The sequence below is a fragment of the Topomyia yanbarensis genome, chromosome 2 (assembly GCF_030247195.1).
Source record: "Topomyia yanbarensis strain Yona2022 chromosome 2, ASM3024719v1, whole genome shotgun sequence".
Classification (NCBI taxonomy): domain Eukaryota; kingdom Metazoa; phylum Arthropoda; class Insecta; order Diptera; family Culicidae; genus Topomyia; species Topomyia yanbarensis.
Window position 1 is genome coordinate 189,019,534 of NC_080671.1, and position 25,367 is coordinate 189,044,900.

At 38.3% G+C, this 25,367-nt stretch overlaps 1 protein-coding gene across 1 annotated transcript; it reads right to left on the minus strand.

Annotated features, from left to right (window-relative positions):
• Window positions 1–9,658: 9,658 nt before the first annotated feature.
• On the minus strand, window positions 9,659–23,767 carry LOC131682479 (tetratricopeptide repeat protein 14-like). The gene is made up of 11 exons (XM_058963967.1): window positions 23,584–23,767; window positions 22,662–23,008; window positions 22,500–22,576; window positions 22,258–22,380; window positions 21,967–22,181; window positions 21,431–21,643; window positions 20,965–21,368; window positions 12,783–13,052; window positions 11,981–12,183; window positions 11,666–11,922; window positions 9,659–11,096 (listed from the first exon to the last, which is right to left on the minus strand). The coding sequence occupies exons 2-11, from the start codon at window positions 22,963–22,965 to the stop codon at window positions 9,743–9,745; spliced, it is 3,420 nt and encodes a 1,139-aa protein (XP_058819950.1). The 5' UTR covers window positions 22,966–23,008; window positions 23,584–23,767; the 3' UTR covers window positions 9,659–9,742.
• Between the last annotated feature and the right edge of the window lie 1,600 nt (window positions 23,768–25,367).

Sequence of the window (25,367 nt, forward strand, 5' to 3'; positions counted from 1 at the left end):
CTTGTTTCAGATACGTGTATGTTAACATTCTAGTTTTAGTTTGTAGAAGTTTTATTAATCACTAGTTTTAGAGACGTTTTGACGAAGAACGAGAATATCTAATAATAGTAAAACAGCACTACGATTAATTCATATTCGATACTCGAATTGCCGATAAGTACACGAGAGCTATAGCCTATTTTCACGCTTAACGATCGTTTAATATGTAACCCCAATTATTAGTGCGATATTAGAAAAATGATAAATAATATAGCTTTTTATACCCTCAAATTGTAAGTTTACTTCCTGGATTTGAAAAATTAATCGTCATACCACGAATCCGCCTGTACACTAAGGCGTCTAATCACTATGAGTAAATAGAAAAGAGCATCGAGTCATAACGAGAAGCAAACAAATCGCGTAAACCAAGCTAGTATAGACGCAATTTATTATTTATACTTAATTTATTTTATATCCAGTGTTTTTATCGGTTTCCATTCAAACGTGGTTTCTTATTACATGTTCTAGCTAAATCTAATCCTAATACGAAACGAACACAGAAAAGATCCTTCCTGATAGTCATTATTGCCTTATGAAAGCATATTGTATGTGTGTATTCTTCTTAGCCACAAGCATTACCATGCATTGCATATACTAATGGATGTGTGTAAAACAGCAAAAGAACAACGCAGCACCCAACCGCTTCAAACTTACTGGAGCGAAAATGGCCAAAATGAGAGTTGGAGTCGAAGAGAGCTGAGTTTTTGACAATAAGAAAAAAAAGATCAAGAAGCTACGAGTATTGCAATTTTGTTTCGATTATTTTAAAATAATAATGCGCCGTTTCCGCAAAAAAAGAAAAATAATGTGTACTTAAGCATCCACAGTGGAACAACATATTAGCAGGGACCTTCCTGTGGCATATATGAAAAATAGAAGCAAATGAAGAAAACAAACAAGTGATCTCAGAGAATTTTGTTTAATCTGTAAGGAGCAATCGATATATCGTGTCATCAGCAGAAGAAAAAAAAGTATTGAATAGTGTTTGTGAAACCAATTACTTTAACATCTCAGAGAACTGAGAGCAAATCTATTTCATTGTACATGTAACGCCAAAATATCAGTGGTAATTATCTGCCTTTACGTGATAGAATTAATCAAATTTTCCAGAACCAGTAAGAATACATTGAATTTGGAGTGCTTGGGAAGGTCAATCTAATCATCATATTCCGGCTAAAGTTAATCTTTCTTCGATCCATTTGATTTTTCTTTCAGCTAGGTACTGCCTGATGTTTCATTTCTTAACATGTTTGTCGCTAATGCTTTAGGGGCAATTTAAATCAGACTAGGGGGTTAATTTGTAAGCAGTTTTTTCTATCAACTACCGTAACACGCTTTATAAACCAAGGTAGTAGAAATCTCGCAGAATATCAAATATGCGATAACTGATCGTACATATCTCGTTGGTTTACTTGATATAAAATTTATTTTAAGGAGGGGCTGGGGGTAGGTAAGAGTTCCAGCGTAAAAAAAAATCAGTTTTCTTTGTCAAATTTTTTTAGAAAGATGAGTGAAGCGAACTGATCGAAACTTTTGTACATTTACTACGTAATTTCAATAACATTCTGTAATTTTTTCATGCAAAAATATCAACTAGCGTCCCGGTGACGAAGCTTTTTGTGGAACGTCTCTGGAAAAATACGATTTGCGGTGTTAACTGCCATTCAAAAACTACTTGACCAATATATTTCAAACTTTGCATTCACATTCTACGTAAAAAATACCTAACCCCTACGTTGAGTTTTTGAGATTATTATTAGGGTTTTTTTACTAATAAAATGGCAGAATCGCTATTTTTCAAGAAAAAATTTCACCATTTTTTTGAGTAAATTTAATTGAAAAATTATCCCAAAAAATCAACGTAGGGGTTAGGTATTTTTTACGTAGAATATGTATGCAAAATTTTAAACAAATCGGCCAAGTAGTTTTTGAATGGCAGATAACACCGCAAACCGTGTTTTTACAGAGACGTTCCACAAAAAGCTTTGTCGCCGAGTCGCTAGTTGGTATGTTTGCATGAACAAATTACAGAATGTTATTGAAATGATGTAGTATAATATACAAAAGTTTCGATCAACTCGGCGCAACTCTTAGACCCCCCCCCCCACCCCTTAAAGCAAAATATAAAAGCCAAAAATGTTGGTAAGAACTCCTTATCCCGCTACTCTAAGGTTCACGTTCAACTAGGGTAAAGACCTTGTACGCATGGTCTTTACCCTATTTGGTTTACTGGCTACGCAAACCAGAAAGTCGTTATCACATGTCACTAGTGTTCCAAGAAACAACTTGTCGATAAACTCGCATCGTACTCATTTTCTTTCCTTTTTGGAACCAAAATCTTTCAGACTGCTTCGTTTTCTATCAGCTGTCATGCATTTCGTCTTGACGGAGTTTATAATCAGTCCGATTACCGCAAACTCCCATTTAAAAGGGACAAACGCCTCTTCCATGGCGCTGCGATCAACTCCAATGATGTCGATGTCATCCTCGAAGCTAAGAAGCTTGTAAAATCTCATCAATATAGATACGTTTTTTTTTGCAATCATATCTTTGTATCGCACCTTTAAGCCCTATGTTGAACACCCGCCGGATGGTGTACCTACGAAATGCAAACTTATCCCACGAAGTGCAAAATATATCTGACAGGGGAGCACGTCGTTTGGCATAAGTTCATTTGGCATAATGTTCATTTAGCATAACAGTAGGTGACACATACGTTCGTTTGGCATAATGTTCATTTGGCATAATGGTCGTTTGGCATAATTTAAATAATACATTGAATTTTCTGTTGCTAGTCGTTGACGCCTAATGTGGCTACGCCACATCGCTTTAAACCTGGTGCTGTCCAACATCGCTCCGCTCCGTCGGACTTGAACTAGTTGGTAGCCCCTATGTTTGAGTAATCCGGGCCAACGAGTGGATCACAGGTTTGCTCGCGAGGGCCCGCCGACGCACCATCGGAACCCGGTGGATCCCGCTTCGGATCCTTGGTCTCAGTTATACGACGATGCCAAGGGTTAATTGGTATATAGGTTCAAATAACTGCTCATATTTGAAAGAAAAATCAACCCTTATGTTTAAGTAATCCGGGCAAACGAGCAAATCAACACTTTGCTAGCGAACTTATTAAACATGCAGATTAAAAGAGCTGCTCATTTTTGAAAGAAGGAGTCAACCCCTAATTTTGGGTAAAACGGACAAATGAGTATATCACCAGTTTAATTGCGAGGGCCATTTGGTATGCAAATTTAAAAAACAGCTTATGACTGAAAGAAGGAATCAACCCTTACGTTTCTGGCAAATATACACATATACATATTTGCCAGAAACAAGGATTGATTCCTTCTTTAAGACATGAGCAGTTCTTTGAATTTGTATACCAAATAGCGCTCGCAAGTAAACTGGTGATCCACTCGTTTGCTCAAACTTGGGGGTTGATTACTTCTTTCAATCATGAGCAGTTCTTTGAATCAATATACCAAATAGCCCTTGAAAATATCGCAAGACCAAGGGGTCAAGAAGCGGCTATCCCTCACCAGCAACCTACTCGTTTGCCCGGGTTACTCAAACATAGGGGCTATCAACTAGTTTAACTACCATACTTAAAGCGATGTGGCGTAGTCACATTAGGCGTCGACATTAAATATAACAGAGATTTCAATGTATATTTCAAATTATGCCAAACGATCATTATGCCAAATGAACTTATGCCAAACGAACTTATGCCAAATGACGTGCTCCCATCTGACAGGAAAGTGGAAGAAATCAGCGTAACTATGATGAAAACTGATTTTTTTTGATAACTTTCATTAAGGCACCTGTTTTGTTTTGACATTGTTGGCATGTCGCAAACATTTATACTTATTTAAAAAAATGATATTTAGCATCTATTATCTACAATTTTTCCTATCGATATATCTGTAAACTTAACAGTATCATGGGCCACACTACTATTATAACCAGTGTTCACGGCGACAAATGGACAAATGACAGCAATTACCCCCTAAACTAGCATTTGTTATAATTTTACCTTTTCCCCTCTATGTCTGATGTATTCTTACATTCTTTTCAATAACAAAAATTTTAGCAAGTTGATAGCAATATTATTTGTAAAACATAAAAAATAAACCAAAATATGTAAAAAAATTAAATAATAACGAACATGCGACATGCCACACTACCAACCAAATCTGTAGCGAAAGATCCGCAATGAGCAACGAACGACCTTTGCCTGGCAAATAATTGTAGAAAACATGCTCTCGTAGTTTCCCTCGGTAGCAGAAGCAAGACAAATTCCGGTGTTCATCACGATACACACATATTCATCAGATAAACCCACGCATATATAAATAACACACCCACTAATTACGTCATGAATGAGTAAATAAATGCAAATTCTAGGCACGAGAAAAAAAAATCAAATAACATTTTACGTTCAGCAAAGTTCAAATTGTACGATATCTTTATTCTTGAAATAACCTTCTTTTAGTGCAGTATACAGAGTTTTTATTATATACTAGATTTTTACACTCTACATATTAGGCAAAAAACAAGCGAAAAAAGATGGCGTTTTTTGTACGTAGAATCTAACTAGTTATTTCTATTTTTAACGGAAACAAAGAGCAAAAGCAAACAACTTGTAGGTACATTGTAGACAGAAATAAAAAAAAAAGATCTAGTTATTATCGCTTCTGACTCCATTTTGCTGCTTCAAAGAGATACATGAATAAACAAAACTATTGTTGATAAAAACGGAAGAAAATGCAATTACGAGAAACACAATACTAAACGAAACATAATGCAAAAAAAGAGGAAGAAACACAACTATATTCTTATTGATTGAGACTGTATATTCCATTGTGATAAAAACATAATTAATAAAAAGAAAATTAAAGTACGTTGAAATAGTGAATGAGTAATACATTAATTTATGAAATAAAAGTAATTTAACTATGGTTTACAAAATGTGCAAATTAGTAGTTATAATTCTTCATTGTTTGAAAGAAATCCCTTTTGTATAGCTTTTGTCTAATTCTTGCGCGGAGGCCCGCATAGAACACAGAACTTAATTTTATTCGCCAAAGAACTCAAAATAAAAGAACCAATTAAACTCGCACCACCGAATATGTACTAACTATTTGACAACTGTGTTGGTGAAAAAGTAATAAATCTTCGCAATTTGTCGATCATCATTATCACATTTAATGAAAATGATGGGTGAGTATTCATTAAAAACTAAACCAATAAAACCCATCTTTACTAGGCCTTATCTAAATGCTATGCTTAAATATTGTTTCAGTCGTTTCACGTTTTTTTAACATTTTATGGCGTGATGGTGATATAGATTATTTTTGCTGGACATACCCAACGTTAACGTTTAGCGATGAACAGGAATCAGGCACAGTAGCATAGCTACAAGCGGACATGTAAGTGCAAAAACCCTCTTCCTATCAGCAAGGAAATTTAATCTAAGGCGTTTTCCTATTTCTTGAACACATCCGATAATAAGGAAACTAGGGGCAGACCACTAGGAATGTATAACAAATTTGAATCAAATTGGAAAAAATGCATTTAATTTCCATTTTTGCATCAACTTTGCACTCCGTCGCAGAAAAGACTATTTCCCTCGGCATGATACTGTACCTTGATGCGGTCCGGGGGCTTTTCCACCAAAGCAGTATTACAGTGATTATATCACAGAAACTTGGGATACGATTATTTTCTTTTTAGTTAAGCTACATTGTGATCAATTTTAGTACTTAACTTGGCGACCTTTATTATCCACTGCCATGGTCAAATAATATACAATGTGGGTTTAGGGCCCAATTCTCTCTGCAGGCGCTCTTCTTTTGTTGCTGTATTTTCAATTAGATTCATGCTAACATTAACTAACACAAATTGCTTATTCGCTCATGTACACTAACAGTCTCTCATTCCAAACGTACAAACTTGGCCTACGCGATAACACAAACCTGTTCACAAGTGCGAACGCCCGCGATCTCGCCAATATTCAAACTCCCCGATTGATTAGGTGAACGTTGGAACCTAAGAACCTAAGCTCGCGCAATCATAAATCGGTCACGTCTTAGGTCTCCGCCCTTGATCCTAGTAGCCCAAATTCATGTCTTTAGTTGGACCAATAGAGGTAGAAACTAGACAAGACGTCCACGCGCGATCATTGAAGAATACGCGAACATGCGAATGGCCACACGCTTCTAAAAATAATATGTCCACGCGAAGTTGCATACATACTGGCACACGCGACAAAAACGTCCACATACAAACGCTCGAGTCCTTCGCGATCATCCACGCACGACCACACCCACAATCTCGTGAAAAGTATAACACCCCGATGACTGAGTGAATGGTTTGGCACTTATAAATTAACAATCCCAGTCTCGAGAGAGAGAACCTCCAAATGCCCGCGTTTGCGCGATCATGAATCGGTTTCGACCGGAATCCCGTATTCTCGCCCCTAGCGGCATAGGTCCAATGCCTTCAGGTGGATCAATCGAAGATATAGTGCTCATATCCACTAAACTACATAAAAATCGAATGTATACACACAAAGTCACATACATACGACAGACAAATATAAAAATGGTTGAGCCCTTCGCGGCCATCCACGCAATCTATACTCGCGCTCTTCCAGGCATTATAACATCCCGGTAATAGTATGAACGTCTTAGCACTTGTAATCACTCGGGCGCGGTCTCAAGCGTGAACCTACAGTCCCCCGCACTCGCGCATTCATGAATCGTACACGTCCGGGAGTCTCTATCCTCGATTCTAGAAGTCTAGGTCCATGCCTTAATTGAATGAATTAGCTCTACAGCTCCAGTAGGACAACTCTCGAAAAAAATCGGCATATTAGTAATACTCAATAACAATACTAACTCTTCTCTTTATATTATTTTTATTTATTTTCGGTCTCATGCGTTATATTCTTGTGATGACCTTTTCGAGATCATAATCCAAGAGGAGCAACATTGCTGCCAACAATGATTCTTCTCTGCCATCAGACGTCGCCAAGTTTTAGAACAATGGAGATGTATTCTCATACTCGATGGAATCAGATAAGTAGGAACGATCAACAAACTGTAAGTAGTATATTGCATATTTCTTGTTTTGACGTATAAAATATTATCCGTATTAAACTATTATTTACAGGCTCCACACATATCTCAACACACACAAATACACAAATGCTTGACAGGTGACTGGGCCAAGTGCATTCACTCGTAGGATCTATCATTTCGATGATCGCCTCGATTCTGCGAAACCAGTGCACAAGTAAGCTGACATAAGCTAGTCTCATCTGGTGAATGCATGTAACCTGGAAACCCCAGACACGACAGGACGAGACGCGAACTTACATTACAATTTCAATCATCCACACACACCTACGCTCGCAATTTCGCCAACATTAAAACACCCCCTTACTTAAGTGAACTTTTCAGCACCTATAACTTTATAATCGCGGTCTCAAGCATTAACCCATCACTCGCGCGATTATAGACCGGCTACATTCAGAATTCTCTACTCTCGATCAGCCTAGACTCATGCCTTCAGTTGGACCAATCAAGAATGATGCTCATATTCACTAGACAACACGTTCCTCTACCATACACTAAAAATTAATTATCATATTCAGGGTCCGCGCGCGATGGTTCAAAAATACACGTGAATATGCAAATGGCCACACGAATCTAATATCGAATTTATGCACGCAAAGTTAGAGACACGCTAGCATTCAAATGCTCGAGCCTTTAGCGATCACACTATTACACAATTAGTAAACGCCCACGCTAACCCAGACAGATATGCACTCCTGGACTCGAACGCTAAAAACCACATCTTCCACGCATACACCACTCAGGACTGAACATTAGATTCATACATACAAAGCAACAAGTAATAATTACAGGTATTCGTCTGGCAACCGGGGGAAGTACATCTCAAACGCAGAACTTATCATTTCAATGATGGCCTTGGATCTGCGTTGCCTGTGTTCAAGGCACCATAGCTTTGTCCGTCAGGTCAAGGATGTATGAAACCCGCTAGCCACCACCCTCGGCCCTAGCTGCCCATAAAGGGATAAAAAAAAAACTTTGCACTCCGTCGCAGAAAAGACTATTTAACAATCGTCCTACGCTGATCCACTTTGTTCGATGTTTTGTTGAATGTAGGGCTGTTTTTGTAGGGTTTTAACGTCTTACACGCAACGAAAAATACATTACACGCAACGCAAAACGCATTACGAATTTCTATTTTGATGGAAAAAATACATTTATTTTCGGTGATTTTTAAAAATGCATCACAAGTAATCTGCCCCTAGGTCATTAAGCTATATATAGTTTTCCGTTCCATTCGATAAATTTTAGGTCCAATATACATAATATTATTTCAAAAAAAAATTCGTTTTAATACTAAAACGATTTTTTTTAAATAAATCCTATGTAAATATAAACAACCATACATAGGAAAACTACGGTTGTTTACATCTGGCCTATCAAGACAACACCCAAAATGAAAATAATTCTCGAGTACTTTTTCAAATGGACGTAAGTAACAATGAGATTCTCTTTGAGGTCTTTCTCTTCTGTTCATTACTTGGCCATTTCAACATTTACTACTCTACTCTTTGCATAATATTGTAGTAAAAACCGTCGGCTTTCGATATGTACTGGAAAATTAGTACAAAGTGTTGTAATGACGTCGTAATAAACGAAAGAGAAAGTAAACAAAGAGAGGCTCTCAATGTTACTTACGTCCATTTGAAAAAGTACTCGAGAATTATGTAAATTGGATGCTGTTTATGTCAAATAAAAATAACCCTGCAGGAAGACCGGGAAAACATGCATCACCAACCAAAGTTGTCATCTGCACTGTAGAGACCAGTATATTGACGTATTTTGCGTTTTCAAGCTTACATGAACAGTAAGAAGTATGTTCAGAGCAGTTTTGCTCGAAAAACCTAGTCAATATCCCAGTACAGAGATACTCACATTGAATATAGTAGGGCATGGTTTGAGATTTGTTCTTCCTTCAAGTTCAAAACAACCTGGTGAAAATTTGTAGCTCTGTACTACAGTACTAAAATGGAATTACCATAGTCAAAACAATTTCCATGGTCCCTTCAATATCGACATACAGAGAGTTAACTGTAGTTTATGCTGCCTGATTGGTGCATCAAAATTAGGTTCTTTACAGAGACAGTTAACCTTACTTTTCTTAACAGTTCACTTGTACTGTTTACATGGACTTAGAAAAATCTGTGGACGACTAGATTCGCTCGAAGCAATTCATAAAGAATTTTTCTAAGTCCATGTAAACAGTACAAGCGAACTGTCAAAAATGAACACTCAGTTCATTTGTGACGTCACTGTAAAGTATTCAATAGGATACTATGCTATACCTACCTGCGATTATACCTGCTCCAAGAAAATGTGTTCCGGTTGCCGCTAAAACATGCGGACATCGTCTCGGGAACGACAGCTGAAACAAGATATTAGTGGAACGTTTCGGATAACTAACAAATTAATTTGCTCATTTTTCAATATGTATTATTGTTGTATGTTGCTATATTATGGAAACAATTTCAGATGCATCATACGAATAATATGCGTAATAGTTTTTATTTCAATGCGTATGCTTTTGTGTGAATCATTCCAAATGTTAAAAACATTAAAATCTATAGAATTTATGAGTCATTTGATTTCTTCGCAGTTTCGTCTTTCCTATCTTTGCGAGCTTTTTCCATTATTCGTTGCAAATCAGCAAGGGCGGCTTCTTCTGCTCCAGGTGGAGGAGGATCTTTTTCGGTATCTGACCATCGTTCTTGATCGGTCCCCTGCAGCGAACGACTCGTTTCCGGTTCTGCGCTAGATTTGTCTTCTCTCTTATCTTTCGTCTTTGAAAATTCGCGTTCCTTAGGTTTTGGAGAGTCACGCTCACTTGATCGCCCGTTATCATTGCTATTGGAACGTGAGCGATCTCTGTCTGCCCGACGGCGATTGTTCGGGCTTGCTGGAATGCGATCCGGAGACTTACTGTCACTGCGGCTGTACGATCGCTGCTGGAACCTATAATGTCCACCACCACCGCGGAACCGAGGCCGGAAAGGTCGATCACGATACCCACCACGATTATAATTATCTCGGAAATTTTGAAAACCACCTCGGCGATTCATGAAACCACCCCTGTGGTGATAATTGTTAAAACGATTATTGTAAGGACGATCATAAAAATGACCTCGTCCACGAAAAACGCGGCGATTTTCAATAAATCGACGTCGCTCGAAACTAGGTGAACGAGATCGACTTCGTGAGTAAGACCGTGATCGAGACCGACTGAAAGAACCTGATCTTGAACGGCTGAAGCGACGCCGGAAACTTCCCGAACGGGATCGACGTTTTAAACTTTGTGATCGTGATCGACTTGAACTGCCATACCGACGTCCACGTGATCTGCTTCGCGATCGACGCGGCGGCCCGGTAGGTTCCGGCGGTTTGGCATCATCGGCGTTTGCCAATCTGAAATTGCCAAACTTATCCAGCACAACTGGGCCAGATTTGACTGGAGCCATTTGTGACACGGAAGTTTTTTGCTTTTCCTGACTTTGTTGTGGGCGTCTGTTCTTTTCTTCGTAACGAACTATTCTCTGATTGGACTTTTGTTGTAAATGTTGCTGGTGTTGTTGCATCTGAAACACTCCAAGTGCACCACTTTCCTCGTCCGATTCATTCGAAAATGCATACTGCTTTGGGACGGCAGGTCTTGCCTGAGGCGGAGGCTCCTTGGTGGATCTTTCATCTTTGTTGAACAACATGCGCCACTTACCGTCTTTTTCCTGGCGTTCGATTGGCTTCATCATAACTTTAGGTTCTATCGATTTGTCCATCTTCAACGATTCTTTCTTAGAGCTTTTGCTCAGCAATGATGACACAACGCTCGCTATACCACTAGGACCAGCCGCACCAGCGTTTTCTTTTTTTGAATAATATTCGGATAACTTCGAGCCGAGTTCATCGAGAACGGGGAAGTTTTCGAAGATTCTGAAAATGAGAATGCAAAGAAATTTAAAAAATGTATTGGTTGAATAAATAGCTGAGAACAATTGGCAAAATTTGAATAGCTAATTTTTTTTTCTGTTATTAAAACCAATTTTTTGACGCCTCAAAATTGCCTTCCGTTTCTAAATAAAAGATGTTTGGAGATGAGTCAAAACCTAGGGTAAAAAACTCCTATTCCCGTTTTAAAAATTAGTCCACGAGAGAGCGATGCACTGCAATTCGGAGATATGTAACATTGTCAATAATGGACTAGACATCTTAGATGATAAATCAAGATCTAGTGTGGAAAATAGATTGAAAGTTTAATAAGGTTTGTACCAGTACTAGGAGGAACTCTGGAGCAAACAGGGGAAAGTCATTATTGTATTCCCTACTGTTTAAATTACTTCTTCTGGGTGCAAACCGGAGTAGACAAAAGTGAGTTTTTTTGCTCCAGTTTGCAACTGATTAAATGGAAGGAAGAATAAGATACAGGAATTAAACAAACTATTCTTTCCCATACACTACGTCTAACGAAGTTGAATAGCATATGTTTCAGTTACAATACTTACTTTAGTGCTTCCTTAAGCTTGTCATTGTTCAATACATCGTCATCTTTATCCTTTTTCTTCGATTTTTTCTTGTCCTCAGATTTGCGCTTCTTTCTGCTGTCCTTTTTAGCCTTCTTGTCATCCTTCTTCTTTTTCTTCTTTGTCTTGTCCTCTTGCGCCTTTCGCTCCTTTTGATACTTTGCAGCTTCTGCTACAAATCGGCGTACCTTCTCTTCGTAGTTATCCTCATCACGAGGTATATCGAGAAATTTACGAACCTTAGAAATGGAAACTTGTTAGAATAAGGTTGACTAATGAGCACGTTGCAAACAATACCTTCTGTTCATACTCGTCCGCCCCAGCGGACGCCTGCCCTGTTGCTGCAGAGTGATTGCCAAACACAAACAATCCATCGGTGGCACGACTATCGTTGCCCATCCCTGCCGCCATACGTTTGCTGAGTGGAGAAAGCGACTTCAGCTTCTTCACACTTTTGCTCCGCTTGTTACGCTTTTTTGTCCGAGACGATCTTGACGAATCTGTAAATGAAAGTGAATTCCTTTTAATGAGAATACTGTCCCAAAATCAACCATTTTAAACAAAGCAAGTTTCTCGCTTGGAAATTACGGAAAATTAAGTGAAAATCATTTTCAATATGCTTGCATTCGCAGCTGTAACCACCTTCAATTGCGCTGATTGTCTCAAACTATCCGTATCAAATCCGGTATATTATGCATTCGGTTGTATTTTGTTTTGGAAATCAATACTCCGTTCTGCGGTTAGCTCTGTGACCGACTGGTCTATATTCCTTCGCATGCGCAATCTTGCGACGGCTTTCATACAAAAACAAGTATCCTCATTTCAATCTTTTCTAGTGACAACAAAATATAATCATCCTTCATTTGAAAGTAATTTTTCAAACCTAAAACATACGGACAGTGATGTAGAAAGGAAACAAGTCGTAACAATTTTTCATCAAAGGAAATGACAACGAAGATATGTGGATTGGCTGCTTAAATCCAATTTTTTTCCTTTGATTTGCTATTGGCCATCCCTCTATGGTCATTCACGACCCTGTTAAACCAGCTGAAAAGCGCATCGTGTTTCACTATAAAAAAGATGAAAAATCGATACATACCTGAACTTGACGAAGAGTTGCTGCTGCTGCTTTCCGAACCGCTGCTCGAATCACTCGAACCGGAAGAGTTTTCACTGGACTCGCTCGAGCTGCTTTGTTGTTTCTTGTGGCGCTTCTTCTTCTCCTGTTTCTTGACGTTCTTCTTGTCCTTCCGGGATTCCGATCCATCGCGTTTCAATCCACTGACACCGGACGTGTCCGGTTCCTGCTTGCTGGTTGTATTTGATTGCTTACTACGATCGTGATGCGTCGGTTTGGGGATGTTCAAAACTGTGAACGGAACCGTTTGACGATTAGTTTAGTAAGCATTACGCCATAAATGAATACGCCACAAGTCGAATGTGCGACACCCGCCCTAGCTGCTAGTACTTTTTAGGATTGTACGATTTTGCGCAGAAAAATTTCTTTAAACATCATTCAACAGTAGGGTCCTGCTGCGGCCATTCGAGATTTGTACGTGCATTGCATTCTAAACGGTTTTTGCTATCTGCTAAGGAAGATCTTCAAAAATTTCAATCGTGCATCGATCAGAGAGCCTAAGCCGCACCGACGCAGTAATGGACGAAAAAATTTAGACAACTCTGTGATTGCCAAATGTCCGTCGTTTTTTCACATTAGTCTTATTGACATTCTACAGCATATTGAAATTGTATATTGCTTCGAAAAACAAAATGCGATCGATCGTTAACATTATTAAAAGTTTGTCAAAGTTCCATCTAGACACTTGATTACTGCTCACAACCGTTAAATTTTTCTTCGATATTTTCTGTCCTTTGGAAAACAAAGTTCTTAAGAGGTTGTGCTCAAATTTCAAAATGGTTCGTACCCTCTATTTGGTAACATCATTCAAACGCAGTCATTGATTTATCTATGTTTCTCCTCTAGAAAAGAAAATTGTTCATTATATATATATTTTTCTCATTACAAACATATGCTTATCAAATTAAACAGGGTTAGACGGGGTTGGAGCAGAGCTGCTAATTTTCGACAGGTCATGCATACCCTCATGCAGCTCATCATGCCCTACTATGTCCAAAGCGCAACGGATCGTTGCATCGTTCAATCGAACAGCCAAGGTGCTCAATCATTTTTCATTCATTTTCAATTTCCATGATCCTGTGAATATCTCTCAACTGGGGTATTGACTAGGTTTTTCAAGCAAAACTACTCTGAACATACTTCTTACTGTTCATGTATGTTTGAAAATGCGAGACATGCCTACATTTAACCTAAACAACACCCAGTCTCTTATTGTAGTAATTAACTTGACTTCGCGATACGAAAGGATTACACATACAACCGTACTAAATTTTACCACATTTGAATCACTAGAATTCGTATTATTTTTCAGGTACTCAAATATTGTATTTTTTATTCATGTATAAAATTTCTCCGCTTCAGATTCGCAAACTGCACTTTTTTATTTTTTTAACGAGCACTCGTGAGAGAGCATTCAACAATAATTGCTTCGCATATAAAATCTCTACGCGATTCATTTTTCATGATAATTATTGATATAAATGACGAAAAACTGAATTTGACTCAACATCTCGCCAGGCACCGAGTCCTCTGACAGAAACCATTCCGCTAGGTTTCTGGCTGTCCTTGGTTTAACTAGGGTTACCAAATAGCCTGAGAGCAAATGAAGGACGCGGTAAATCTCTAAAGAGATAAATTTGAATGATGTAGTACCGGCGCTAGATCCACTAATAGCGTTCATAACACACAAAACGTGCTGAAGAGAACACACAGTATTTTTGCAATCAATTCCTCGAGATCGTGGAAATTCGTGTATTTTCATACAGGAATTCGGATCATGTAATGGCCCAGCCCTGGGACAATCTGTAGAAAATGCTTGTTTCATGTGTACCATCACAAACAACGATGGCACTCATACGGAAATGGTACACTAGTGCCACTATCAAATCAGTGATTCATATCGTCGCTGTTGTGCTACCTTATGACAAGCGCCATTTAACACAGTTCGAGAAAAACGATTTTTAAAGTTTGAGATTGAATATCTTGAAATTTATAAATGGTAAAAGTAATTCAAAAAAGGCCATTGATACTTCTATCTATTCTGTATTAATCTCTCAAATATTACGAAAATCGGTTGATTATGTTGCAAGTTTTTACTATAAATGTAAACAAAAGTCGCACTCACACGTGTCATAGGCGTGTCATTATCGTGCATGGAAAATTTTCTTTCTTAAACTTTTATTCTCATTTTTGGTTTAAATTGGTCTATAAACAATCGGTTAGATGCATTGTGAAGGAAATGAATCAGGAAATCTAGAAAAAAAAATTAGGTTTTACACCAAACGACATAACCCCACAAAATGAGCCGGATGAACTTTGTTTGACAATTCTCGGTGGTTTGTTTACATGAGGGTTACGTGAGTTCGAATGAAATAGATGAGCACCCGTTGCACTCGAACTCACGCAACTGACAGAGTAAACAAACCACCGAGAATTGTCAAACATGAACTCCATTCATTATGAGTTCATTCGTGTCGTCATCTTGTAGAACTCAATTGAATACTCTACGCTGACGTCACAAATGAACTGAGTGTTCATTTTTGACAGTTCGCTACATGGACTTAGAGAAATTCTTTACGATTTGCTTCGAGCGATTCTAGTCGTCCACCAATTTTTCTAAGTCCATGTAAACAGTACAATCGAACTGTCAAGAAAAGTGAGGTTACCTGTTTCAGTAAAGAACCTAATAGTTATTTTTGGTTATAGTGTTGCCAAATATGCTATATTTCCAGTTTAAAACTTAAAAACTGCATTTTTTCTCACAATTCATGCATTTTTATTTGAAAGATGATTATGCCATTATGTTCCTCGGATAGTTTTACACATAAAAAATGTTATACAACAAGAGAGCCAATCCACCACATCTCCAAGCACAGTCATTTGAAGCAAAAAAAAAAATAAAAATTTCGTGGCGCGTTCCTCGCTATATCTCAGTAACCAAGCAGAATGTGGCATATATAACTCAGTTTACCCCAAAATGGCGTTTGTCGTAAGATAGCTTAACAGCGACGATATACGAAACAAGCACTTTCTGTCGGATTTTCCCCGGGCTAAGGCCGTTTTATGATCCGGATTCCTTCATGCAAACACATAAATTTCCACGATCTTAAAGAATTGATCGTAAAAAATATAATGTTCTATTCAAGCCTTTTGTGGATTTATAGAAGTTTGGAGTCGTTTGGAAAACTCCATTGGAGATGTCGAAGCATCTCTACTGGCGCGCATATCGACTATCTGAAACATAAAAGATATTATATACCCCGTCATAGACGATCGTCCTAACGCTAAAGATGTGACATCAAGAATGCGTCAGAGAATCTTGATTGACCCCTTTCGACACAAGTTTGACCGTACTAACCAGTAACGCGGGTGACATCATGTAAACTGTCGAATACGAGTTGCCAGTTAATATAGTTTAGTTTGATACATGTAATAAATTATACAAAAGTACTATTACAGGAATGATTTTCGATTAAAAATTAGAAATTTTGGTTAAGTACAACGAGGAAGGTGGTTGGAAAATGTTATTATTAAGGTTCAAAGAACTTTCGGTGAGCGTCTAAACGAATTGAACACTTGATAGCGTTGGAAAAATGCGTTCATCTTTGTCACCGGTTTATCCATGTAAAGCATTTATTAAACTCTAAAAGAAGATAATCAATCGATTCATTAGATTATTACGATTCAAATCATGCAAAATAATTGGTGGAGAAACAATTGACCGGGCGGAATGGTGCTTTTGAAAAAGTGGCGGTGATTTTTTGTCATATCACCACACTGTCCCGGGGCACGCAACACAACTGCGCAGTGAAAAAAACCACAGCCACTTTTTCAAAAGCACCATTCAGCCAAGCCGAAGATTTTTTCAGCAGCTATTTTGCATGATTTGAATCGTGATGATTTAATAAATCGACTGATAATCTTCTTTTAGAGTTTTGAAAATGTTTAAATGAATAAACCGGGGGCAAAGCTGAACACAATTTTTCCTACGCATACTACCAAGCGTTCAATTCTAACACATGCTCAAAATAGGTAACTTGAGCCTTAAGCTTTTCGTTTCCCCAGGAGTTAGCCGCCGATTTCTCCTACTTTCCAGTTAAGGTATCGACGATTTATAAGTTTCTTAGAACATTACAAATGCGACGTACAATAATAGTAAATATAAAGGCGAATTCCACTCGCCAATTCGTAATTCGTTTTGCCATAGGCAGATATAACTGGACGCGTATGATGTTACAGGTTCGAGTGATTCTATAATTCTTAGGTGAGCTTAGGATCCAGCTCGAATGCCTAAAATTATAAATCATCGGTTGATTCTCCGTATTAACAAGCCGGGTTCGGATCGGGTTTCTCAAATTATAAATTTTCTGTTTCGGGCTTTCAAATTTTGGAATTCGCGGGTTCGGGTTTTTTAATTTTAAAATATTCGAGCTCGGGTCGGGTTCGAGTTTTTTTTAATTTACAAGCTCTCGGGTTCGGGTTCGAAAAAAATGAAATCCGAATCTCTAATGACGTTTTCGTTTTTTCTTGTTGCTACACCGGTGTAGTGCAAAGAAAGAGATAGACTGATTACACCCAAGTTTGAATGAGTGTAACACCGACTAGACCGGTGTAGTGCACTGTCAAAAACGAATATGCCATAAAGCTAACTACAGAATGCATGGCACACTATGGAGTAGTAGAATCCACTGGAAGTACCGCTTTTGGTTGCAATCAGGTTTTTTTTTAAATCATTTCTAGCCGGGTTATCAAGGTTTTATCAATTTTATTTGCTATTTTTTTGCATTACGTAAAAATGTTCATTTGGGTGGATTCAGTGTAAGGAACGCAATTGACACACCATAGAATCTGCTGGGAACGCTAACGCATCTCTCACAACAAAATCTGAAAATATGGAAGCACGATCAGACACTGATTGAAGCGAAATCAACGCACCAGACTATTCAGATTCCAGCAAAAACCGGAGACAAAAATGTTAAAATATCAACCCAATCAATCAATCAAGAAACCCCAAAAAACTACTTTAGACGGGAAATAACCGTGGACCTCTAAATTATAAAAAACTCGGTTTAGTACATCGAAAGAATGTCTCGGGTTACGAGATTCAGCGAGTAATCGATAGTGTTTAAAACTTTTTGGGTGATATCCAACTGGGAAACGGTTCGAAAAGGTGAGTTAAATGAACGTAATTATGTAAAGAAAAATGCGATTTGAGCCAAGATATTGATACTGGACATCATTTCGCTCTTCATATCTTATGGGTCCCTCCAGGGTGATATATGAAGGGTGGGAGAATTTTTCTATGTGTGGTGAAGTTGTCAAATTTGAAAAGCGAAAAGTGGCCAAAGGTTGTGACATCACATTTTCTCTTGTGGTAACATATAAATAAAACGATTTCGTGACTATGCGTCGTATCTGTCGAATTTAAAGAATACAGAAGCAAATTTTAACGATTTGTTTGAAACAGTCGATGATGTACAACCATGAATAGCTCTTGAATAGAGATGCACCGAATATTCGGTCGACCAAGTATTCGGTCGACCGAACATTCGGGCCGAATACCAACCGATTTTGATTTAAGCCGAATATACGGTACACCGAGTAATTAAACATTAAATATTCGGTATTCGGCTGAAAGTCGAATGGTACTATTCGGTGGATTTCTACTCTTGAAATCACTGAATTATTTGAAGAAACGACATCATTTGCCGGAAAAATCAAGAAAAAATTTTCAACCATTAATAATCAGTCCATCACATTCACAACCCCCTATTGCTTGTTATTTGTAGAAAGATACAAAAAGTGACGACCGGTTTTTGTTTATTTGTTCTACCTTCACCAACAGGCATCTTGGCCCCCAATGGTGATTGCTTAAACTAACATGTAGGGATGAACAATATTTTAGCCGTAATGTTAAAAGTGAGCTGAAGTCCGGTAACAGCGCTCGGACTTCTCAGCTTCGGTTAATTAAAAGAAAGAAAAAATGTGTTTCTTCTTCTGAAGTCTCTAGATGTAGCCCCGTAACTCTTTCCGATTATTTAGTATAAATTTCCCTTAAAGGCATGTTCCAGTGCAAACTTTAAAAAAATGATTTTTTTTTAATTTTGCATCCTTAAGACAAGAAAAGTATGCTGCAGAAAGGAATCGCTCTTAAAATATTTTTTCATGAGGCTAACAAAATCGTCTGAAAAAGCTGATAAGATCGGGGGCTGATAAAAACGGGTCTTCACTGTATTGAAGGAGAGCAATTCTCGAGTAACATATGATTGGAGCGTTGATCGTTGGGAACATATCACGGTAATACATGAGAGAATACTTTTCTTTGTAATTATCTGTCAAGTGTCAATAAGAAAGGTGGATGAAGAAGAGTTCGTCCTCTTCTCCTCAAAATGTATTTTAATAGAAAACTTTTATGTCTTAACGTGTTACTTGAGAGTTTGCCTCATAACAGCAAAGCTTTAAAAAAATATATGAGCACTCTATACAAAACTAGGCTGTTCTTTTATTGGATACATTACTTTCAATGTCTTTATTTTTTACTACACTAAAAGTCAGAGGTAGGCTGTGGCTGTCGAACGATACATATTTTGTGTGTACCCAACATCTCTTCCCTTGGTCCAGAACTTTGGACCCCGTTATCTGGTTAGTTCACCCCCAAAAGGGAATATAGAGTAAGAGGGTTAAAATGTCTCGTGAACTAGTCGTTGGTAATACTTGTAATGCATCTTTAGTGAAGTGTTATAATGATAATTGGTTTCGGTCCAGAAGATGTTGGTTACGAAATACTTGCTGGACAGCGTCCCCCTGCTAAAAGTAAAATATTTCATGTGGAAAAACGGAATAGCTCTAACCCATTATAACACAGGGTTTTCTAAAGTGAGCCAAATGCAGTGATATCTTCAATTCCATTAAAAAATGTATCAAAGATTAAGGGAAACACAAAATCAACGCTTAAAATGGTTTCGAGAATAAAAACATTTCATGCAAAAAAATTCGTACGCTTAAATACAAACAATAAGAAATAAATTTTACACATTTCTTCGGATTTTTATAAATAAAATGACAAGAATTGGCATCTATCCTGTTTCACAAAGAAATACGAGGTGTAGTGTTTGCACTAATAAAGTCGTTAGATGTCAAAATTCTACAGTAAATACGCGTTAAACGGTGGATAGTTCTGCGTAGGATATAAAGGGTTAAAATGAAAATTATCTTTTCCCCCTTAACATTATTATTGGATTTCATTCATAATGGAAAATTGAAAAGAGCTTGCACGTCTTCTACAACATCTGTGAAGGTAATGTAACTTTACCTAGGAGCCATTGAACAGTAACTTCTTAGACCTGGCCAAAAATTTGGAATTATTTTCGCGCTATTTAAATGAAAAAGGATATTACACAGTTAAAAAAATTGCAGGCGTACTATTATGGCTAACTTATTTAGTTTCAGTGAAAAGTTAAAATTCCTACTATACACGGGAAGAACGAACAATGCATGTAAAAACTGTTCTCTATACTTTCGCATAAAGTTGCTTTTGATCGATTGCTAGATATTCGAATCCACAAACCAAACCCTGATTTCCATCCTCACCCAATCAATTTGTCAAAGGGTCGTTCATATACCACGTGGACAAAAAAACCTTCATTTTTAACCTCAGGCCTGTGTCAGGCAGAATTTTTTTTTCTCGGATTTTGTTTCGTACAATTTCCTCTGATTTTTTTATGGTAGTTACCATCATACACAATGACTATATTTAAATCTTGACTATATTTAAATCTTGAAAAAAAAGATGGGTGCTCATACCAAGGGCGAAACAAATTTACTTGATTTTTTATAAAAGAGAAAAAATGTAATGAAGACTACGTGGTTATTCTCAATACCCCACCCGCCTTCCCATGGACAAGCGTGGACCTTCTCGTGACAACTACCCACCCCTAAATTGTCCACGTGATATATGGATGTCCCCAGTGTGCCTGACATCGTGACACGGTACTACAGACAAACATTTTGCCTGTTATGGCCGTTTTCTTCACCCTCGCTTAACGTTTAAACCACGTTTATCGCACCGGTAAACCTGGTTTAAAAGCTAAGCGAGGGTAAAGAAATCGTGCCGTAGAAAATTGACCCCCGAAATAATCCTTACCTGGCAGTTCCAACTCGTTGGGTGCCACAATTTGTTTGGAGAACGTCTTCGTTTTGATAAACTCCAGCGAATTCTGTGCTTCCTCGTGGTGAGGAATAATATTCAAACAGTCCTGGTATGCTTTCTTAGCCTCGTCTAGACGGTTGTCTTCCTCGTAGCTTCTACCCAGTGCAACCAATGTCTCGCCCATGTACTTCCGCGCATTAGCATGGGACGAATTGATTTTTAGTGCCATCTCAAAATCATCAACGGCTTTCTTAAACGAACCACTGTTTGCGTATAATGCCCCGCGGGCCACCAATCCTTCCACATTTCGCGCATCTATGCTAAGCGCCTTGTTTAAGCACTGGAACGCCTCCGAATGACGTCCTTCCTTAAAATGCTCAATACCTTCCGCAACGGACCTGCGGGAACAGAAAATAAAATAAAATTTTTCTGTTGAAGATTTCCACATACTATAGCTTACCTGAAGGCCCACTTGCTGGCTTGAGTGTTCCGTAGTTCACCTGCGTATTCGGCCTGGGGAAATTTCCCCTTCAAACCAGACATGTTGGAATAGAACTCGCTTCCACTGAGACCCAACTCTTGCATCAATGTTTCCACTCCACGGGGATCATTGAAGGAAGGTGATTTCCGCAAATAGTATTCGTATGGTTTTCCCTCCTTCGCTGCTGCAAAACTATACGTAGTACAGAGAAAATGGACGAGAATATTTGTGGTCAATAGACATAATTTTTTCCGACACATATGTGATTCGATGCATTTTTTCTAGTTTGGACGTTGAATGCTCGTGTCGGCCAATTTAGTCTTAAATAAGTCCAAGCGAACAGTCTCACTAAAAGAATGATTATTTGGTCTCTTAGTTTGACCTGTCATCGGCCATTTCCCATCGTGCAAAACGCCTGCACTTTATTTTTCGCGGAATGAGTACAACGTACTAGAATTGAGGAATCGGATTTTATTTTGAGCAAACTTATTTGGACACCTTGGAACTTAACTTACTTGTATGCCAACGGTAAATCCTCCGCCGTGATAACTCCATAATTTATTGAACCCGGCGAACGACTGAGGATGCTACGCTGCATAGTGCAAATAAGTTTTCTTGCGTCCGGTTGCGCATCGGCCACTTCACAGCAAATCAAATCGTTGGCAGTGAAATTCCTCGGGGCACCATTGCGATCGGTTATTGGTATCAAATAATTATTGGCCACGTACGCCTAGAATATGCACCCAAGTACAGTCAGCATTGTTTCTTTGTTCGAGTTATTGTTAGAATTTATTAGCAAGTCAGACCTTAATCGAGCTGGTATTGATGAAACAACAGGTATTCCCAAGCGAATAAAGCACTTTGAATATTACTCCTTGTGGGGATCTATTGAGTACGACTCCATACACGACATCGCCTGGCATCGTGGTCTTAAATTACAATTGAAAAGTATGAAAATCTTAATGATTTGCGAACATTTTTATGTTTGGAGCATTTCTTGAGTCTCATTATATGCTGTTTTATAGAAAAATCATTTCCAACTAAATACCTCTAAAAAGTGGGTAATTTTGTCATTTACATCCGAATCCATAAACGCGTCGAGCGGTGGTATGATAAACTTTTCATCTGAAAAGTAAGACCGTAAACATTCATTAACATTCCATTTCAGCCTGATGCCACCACGAACGGCGGTCAAAATGAGGATACTCACATTGCTGAAATTCTCCGACACGTTTTCGTTCTATGCGATCTCGTATCATAGTTTCCGTTAATGCACTACTATACAGGATATCGGCCTTCTTTGAAATAAACTGGTGCAATTTGAATCGTTTGGCACGGTCGTGAAAGGTGAGCGTCTTCTGGCGTGACTGATAGATCGCATAGTCCGGATTAATAATTCCAAGGCTGGGCAAGTCGGCATCTCCCCGTTCGCCTTCCCAGATTTTTTGTAATGGTAACCCATGGAATCCGATGGCCTTCTCCACCAGACTGGCATCCAGCTGGGGCGAGGGCATTGTTTGTGCTTTTCCGAAAGAATCTGCACTTTCTTTTCTTTATCTACAGGGGACAAAAAGAGATACACAGTTTTCGTGACCACGATTGATGCAGATTAGTTTTCACCCGAAATCTTAAGACAGTTGTTCGTGTGTAATCGTTTTTCCCGGTTGACAGAAAGGTTAAAAGCAAGCTTCAGCAACATTTGTTTCATACTTACTAAACCGCTTTGTAACTAATATCCTCTCCACTTACAACAAACTATTGGCTCAGTTTTGTTGTGTCACAATCACTTTTGTTGTTAAACAAAACATAAAAAACTAACCACGCAGGAAGCCTTGGTTACAGGGCTTGCTCTATCGATCCATGGAAAATCATTTCCATTTCCGGAACAGTAATGAAAATGTTAGCAAAAATTCTATAATTTTCACAGAAGTTTCTTTCTAAACAATATTTGTATATTATGGAGTTATATAAGAAGCAGAGCACAAAAATATGTAAAATCATTCGATTTGGAATCTACAGGAAGAAAATACGTTTTCGCTAAAGATGGCCGACCGCAATCACATTTTTCTTTCAACTCTATTCATGCCGAATGGCAGTACGGCCTACCAAAATAAAAAAATATGCAAATTTACCTTATTTTCGGCAACTGACAATGCCAATTTTACACGTCCGGCGATACACTTTTCAAAAAAATGTTTATTCCGCTAGAAATCCTGAAAATTAGCACAGTAATCTACACCATTCAACGATTTATAAAAAATGGTTTTTAATACGCAACTAGACAAACTTCGCATATACGTCTCATCCAACGAACATGGAAACTGCGAATGAATGAAAATATAAAATGAGCAACGGGCGACGATCGCTTCGGAAAGCGTCACCAGTGTTGTCAGATTTTCAATAGTCCGGGAATTGCAAAATTCGCGATCTTAACGCTCTATGTCGACCACCAGATGGCACGACAGCCCTGTCAAAAAAATGCGGACGAACATAGAGCACTCTAGTTATGTCGTTTTCGATTGAGAACCTAGAAACCAACCCAGGTTAGTTGTATCAATCTAACGTTTTTAATGGAACTGAGTTGGGTTCTCGCAAAACAGCGGTGGTGTGAGCGAACCCGAAATATATTTCAGGTTAGAACCCAACCCGGTTTTCAGTTCAGTGGCGCATAACCCAGGTTGGAAACTGGCTTCAAACAAACGGTTTGACAGCAGTTAGGTCCGAAACTGAGATAGTTTCTGCCTCAAGCAAAAACGACATTAGAGTGTGGCCAAAAGGCCATGACGTATCCCAACGAACATGGAATTTGACGTATACACAATAGAAATACGTCAAATTTCATGTTCGTTTGGATACGTCATGGCCTCTTGGCCACACTCTAACTAGAGTGCTCAAGACGAACATGGTCAGGCGATTTAAACAGTTTGACGTTTAACTCAACTCGCCTGTGCTAATTGCCCCTAGGAACAAATGCAATTTGCCAATGCGATTTAAAGGCAATTTCAACACTTACACTGAGAAACAAAAATATGCATGGTTAGCATACTTTCTATTCCCGTCTCTTTTCTTCTGCTGTGATTTTTATGCATTTTCATGCATATACTTCTAGTAAGCATTCAATGAGTGGATAGACCGAATATGTCCAATGCATAAAATTTACAGCAGAAGAAACGAGAGGCAGATAGAAAAGTATGCTATCGATGCATAAATAAAATTCTGCGTGTAGACAAATTTTCTGGCGGCTGAAAAGGACTTGGTTGTTTTTGCGTTTTTCAAACATGGCGGTTCATGTTTGGCTTAAGCTCAAAATAGTTTTTTAAACGATTGACGTGTTCTCGCTTGTATTTTGTTTGTCTAGTACACTTCATTTAGCCAACGAATGTGGGAAATTGTGGAATCGTGTGTAAATATAGTGGAACAAGATATCTGACCTAAAGGGTTAATACAAGTCAGATTGTGGTAAGTTTTGGTGTGCAATGCCAGTTTCACCATTGATTCTTCCAATAGTTTAATGGTGATTACCTAGTGTAGTGATAAGTTTATGTGAGTAGATAATGAATCCGAAAATAAGTAATATTTGTAATTTTACATATTAGGCAATTAAGGGCAATTAAATGGCGCGTTCCCTGGGCGATTTAAGGGCGAGTAGAGCGGCTAAAAAATGACGGTGGCAAATCGCCTAAATGTTGCATTTGAAATACTATTTTAAGCTTAAGCCAAACATGAACCGCCATGTTTGAAAAACGCAAAAACAACCAAGTCCTTTTCAGCCGCCAGAAAATTTGCATAAGTATTGAAATTGTCTTTAAATCGCATTCGCAAATTGCACTTGTTCCTAGGGGCAATTAGCACAGGCGAGTTGAGTTAAACGTCAAACTGTTTAAATCGCCTGACCATGTTCGTCCGCATTTTTTTG

Bases quoted from the DNA above. Each gene is read 5' to 3' on its own strand.
- LOC131682479 (XM_058963967.1), bottom strand. From the start codon at position 22,965: ATGCCCTCGCCCCAGCTGGATGCCAGTCTGGTGGAGAAGGCCATCGGA. The intron at 22,577-22,661 runs GTGAGTATCCTC...CTTACTTTTCAG, and splicing joins TGTCGGAGAATTTCAGCAAT to ATGAAAAGTTTATCATACCA. The intron at 11,923-11,980 runs GTATTGTTTGCA...TCCATTTCTAAG, and splicing joins CGGACGAGTATGAACAGAAG to GTTCGTAAATTTCTCGATAT.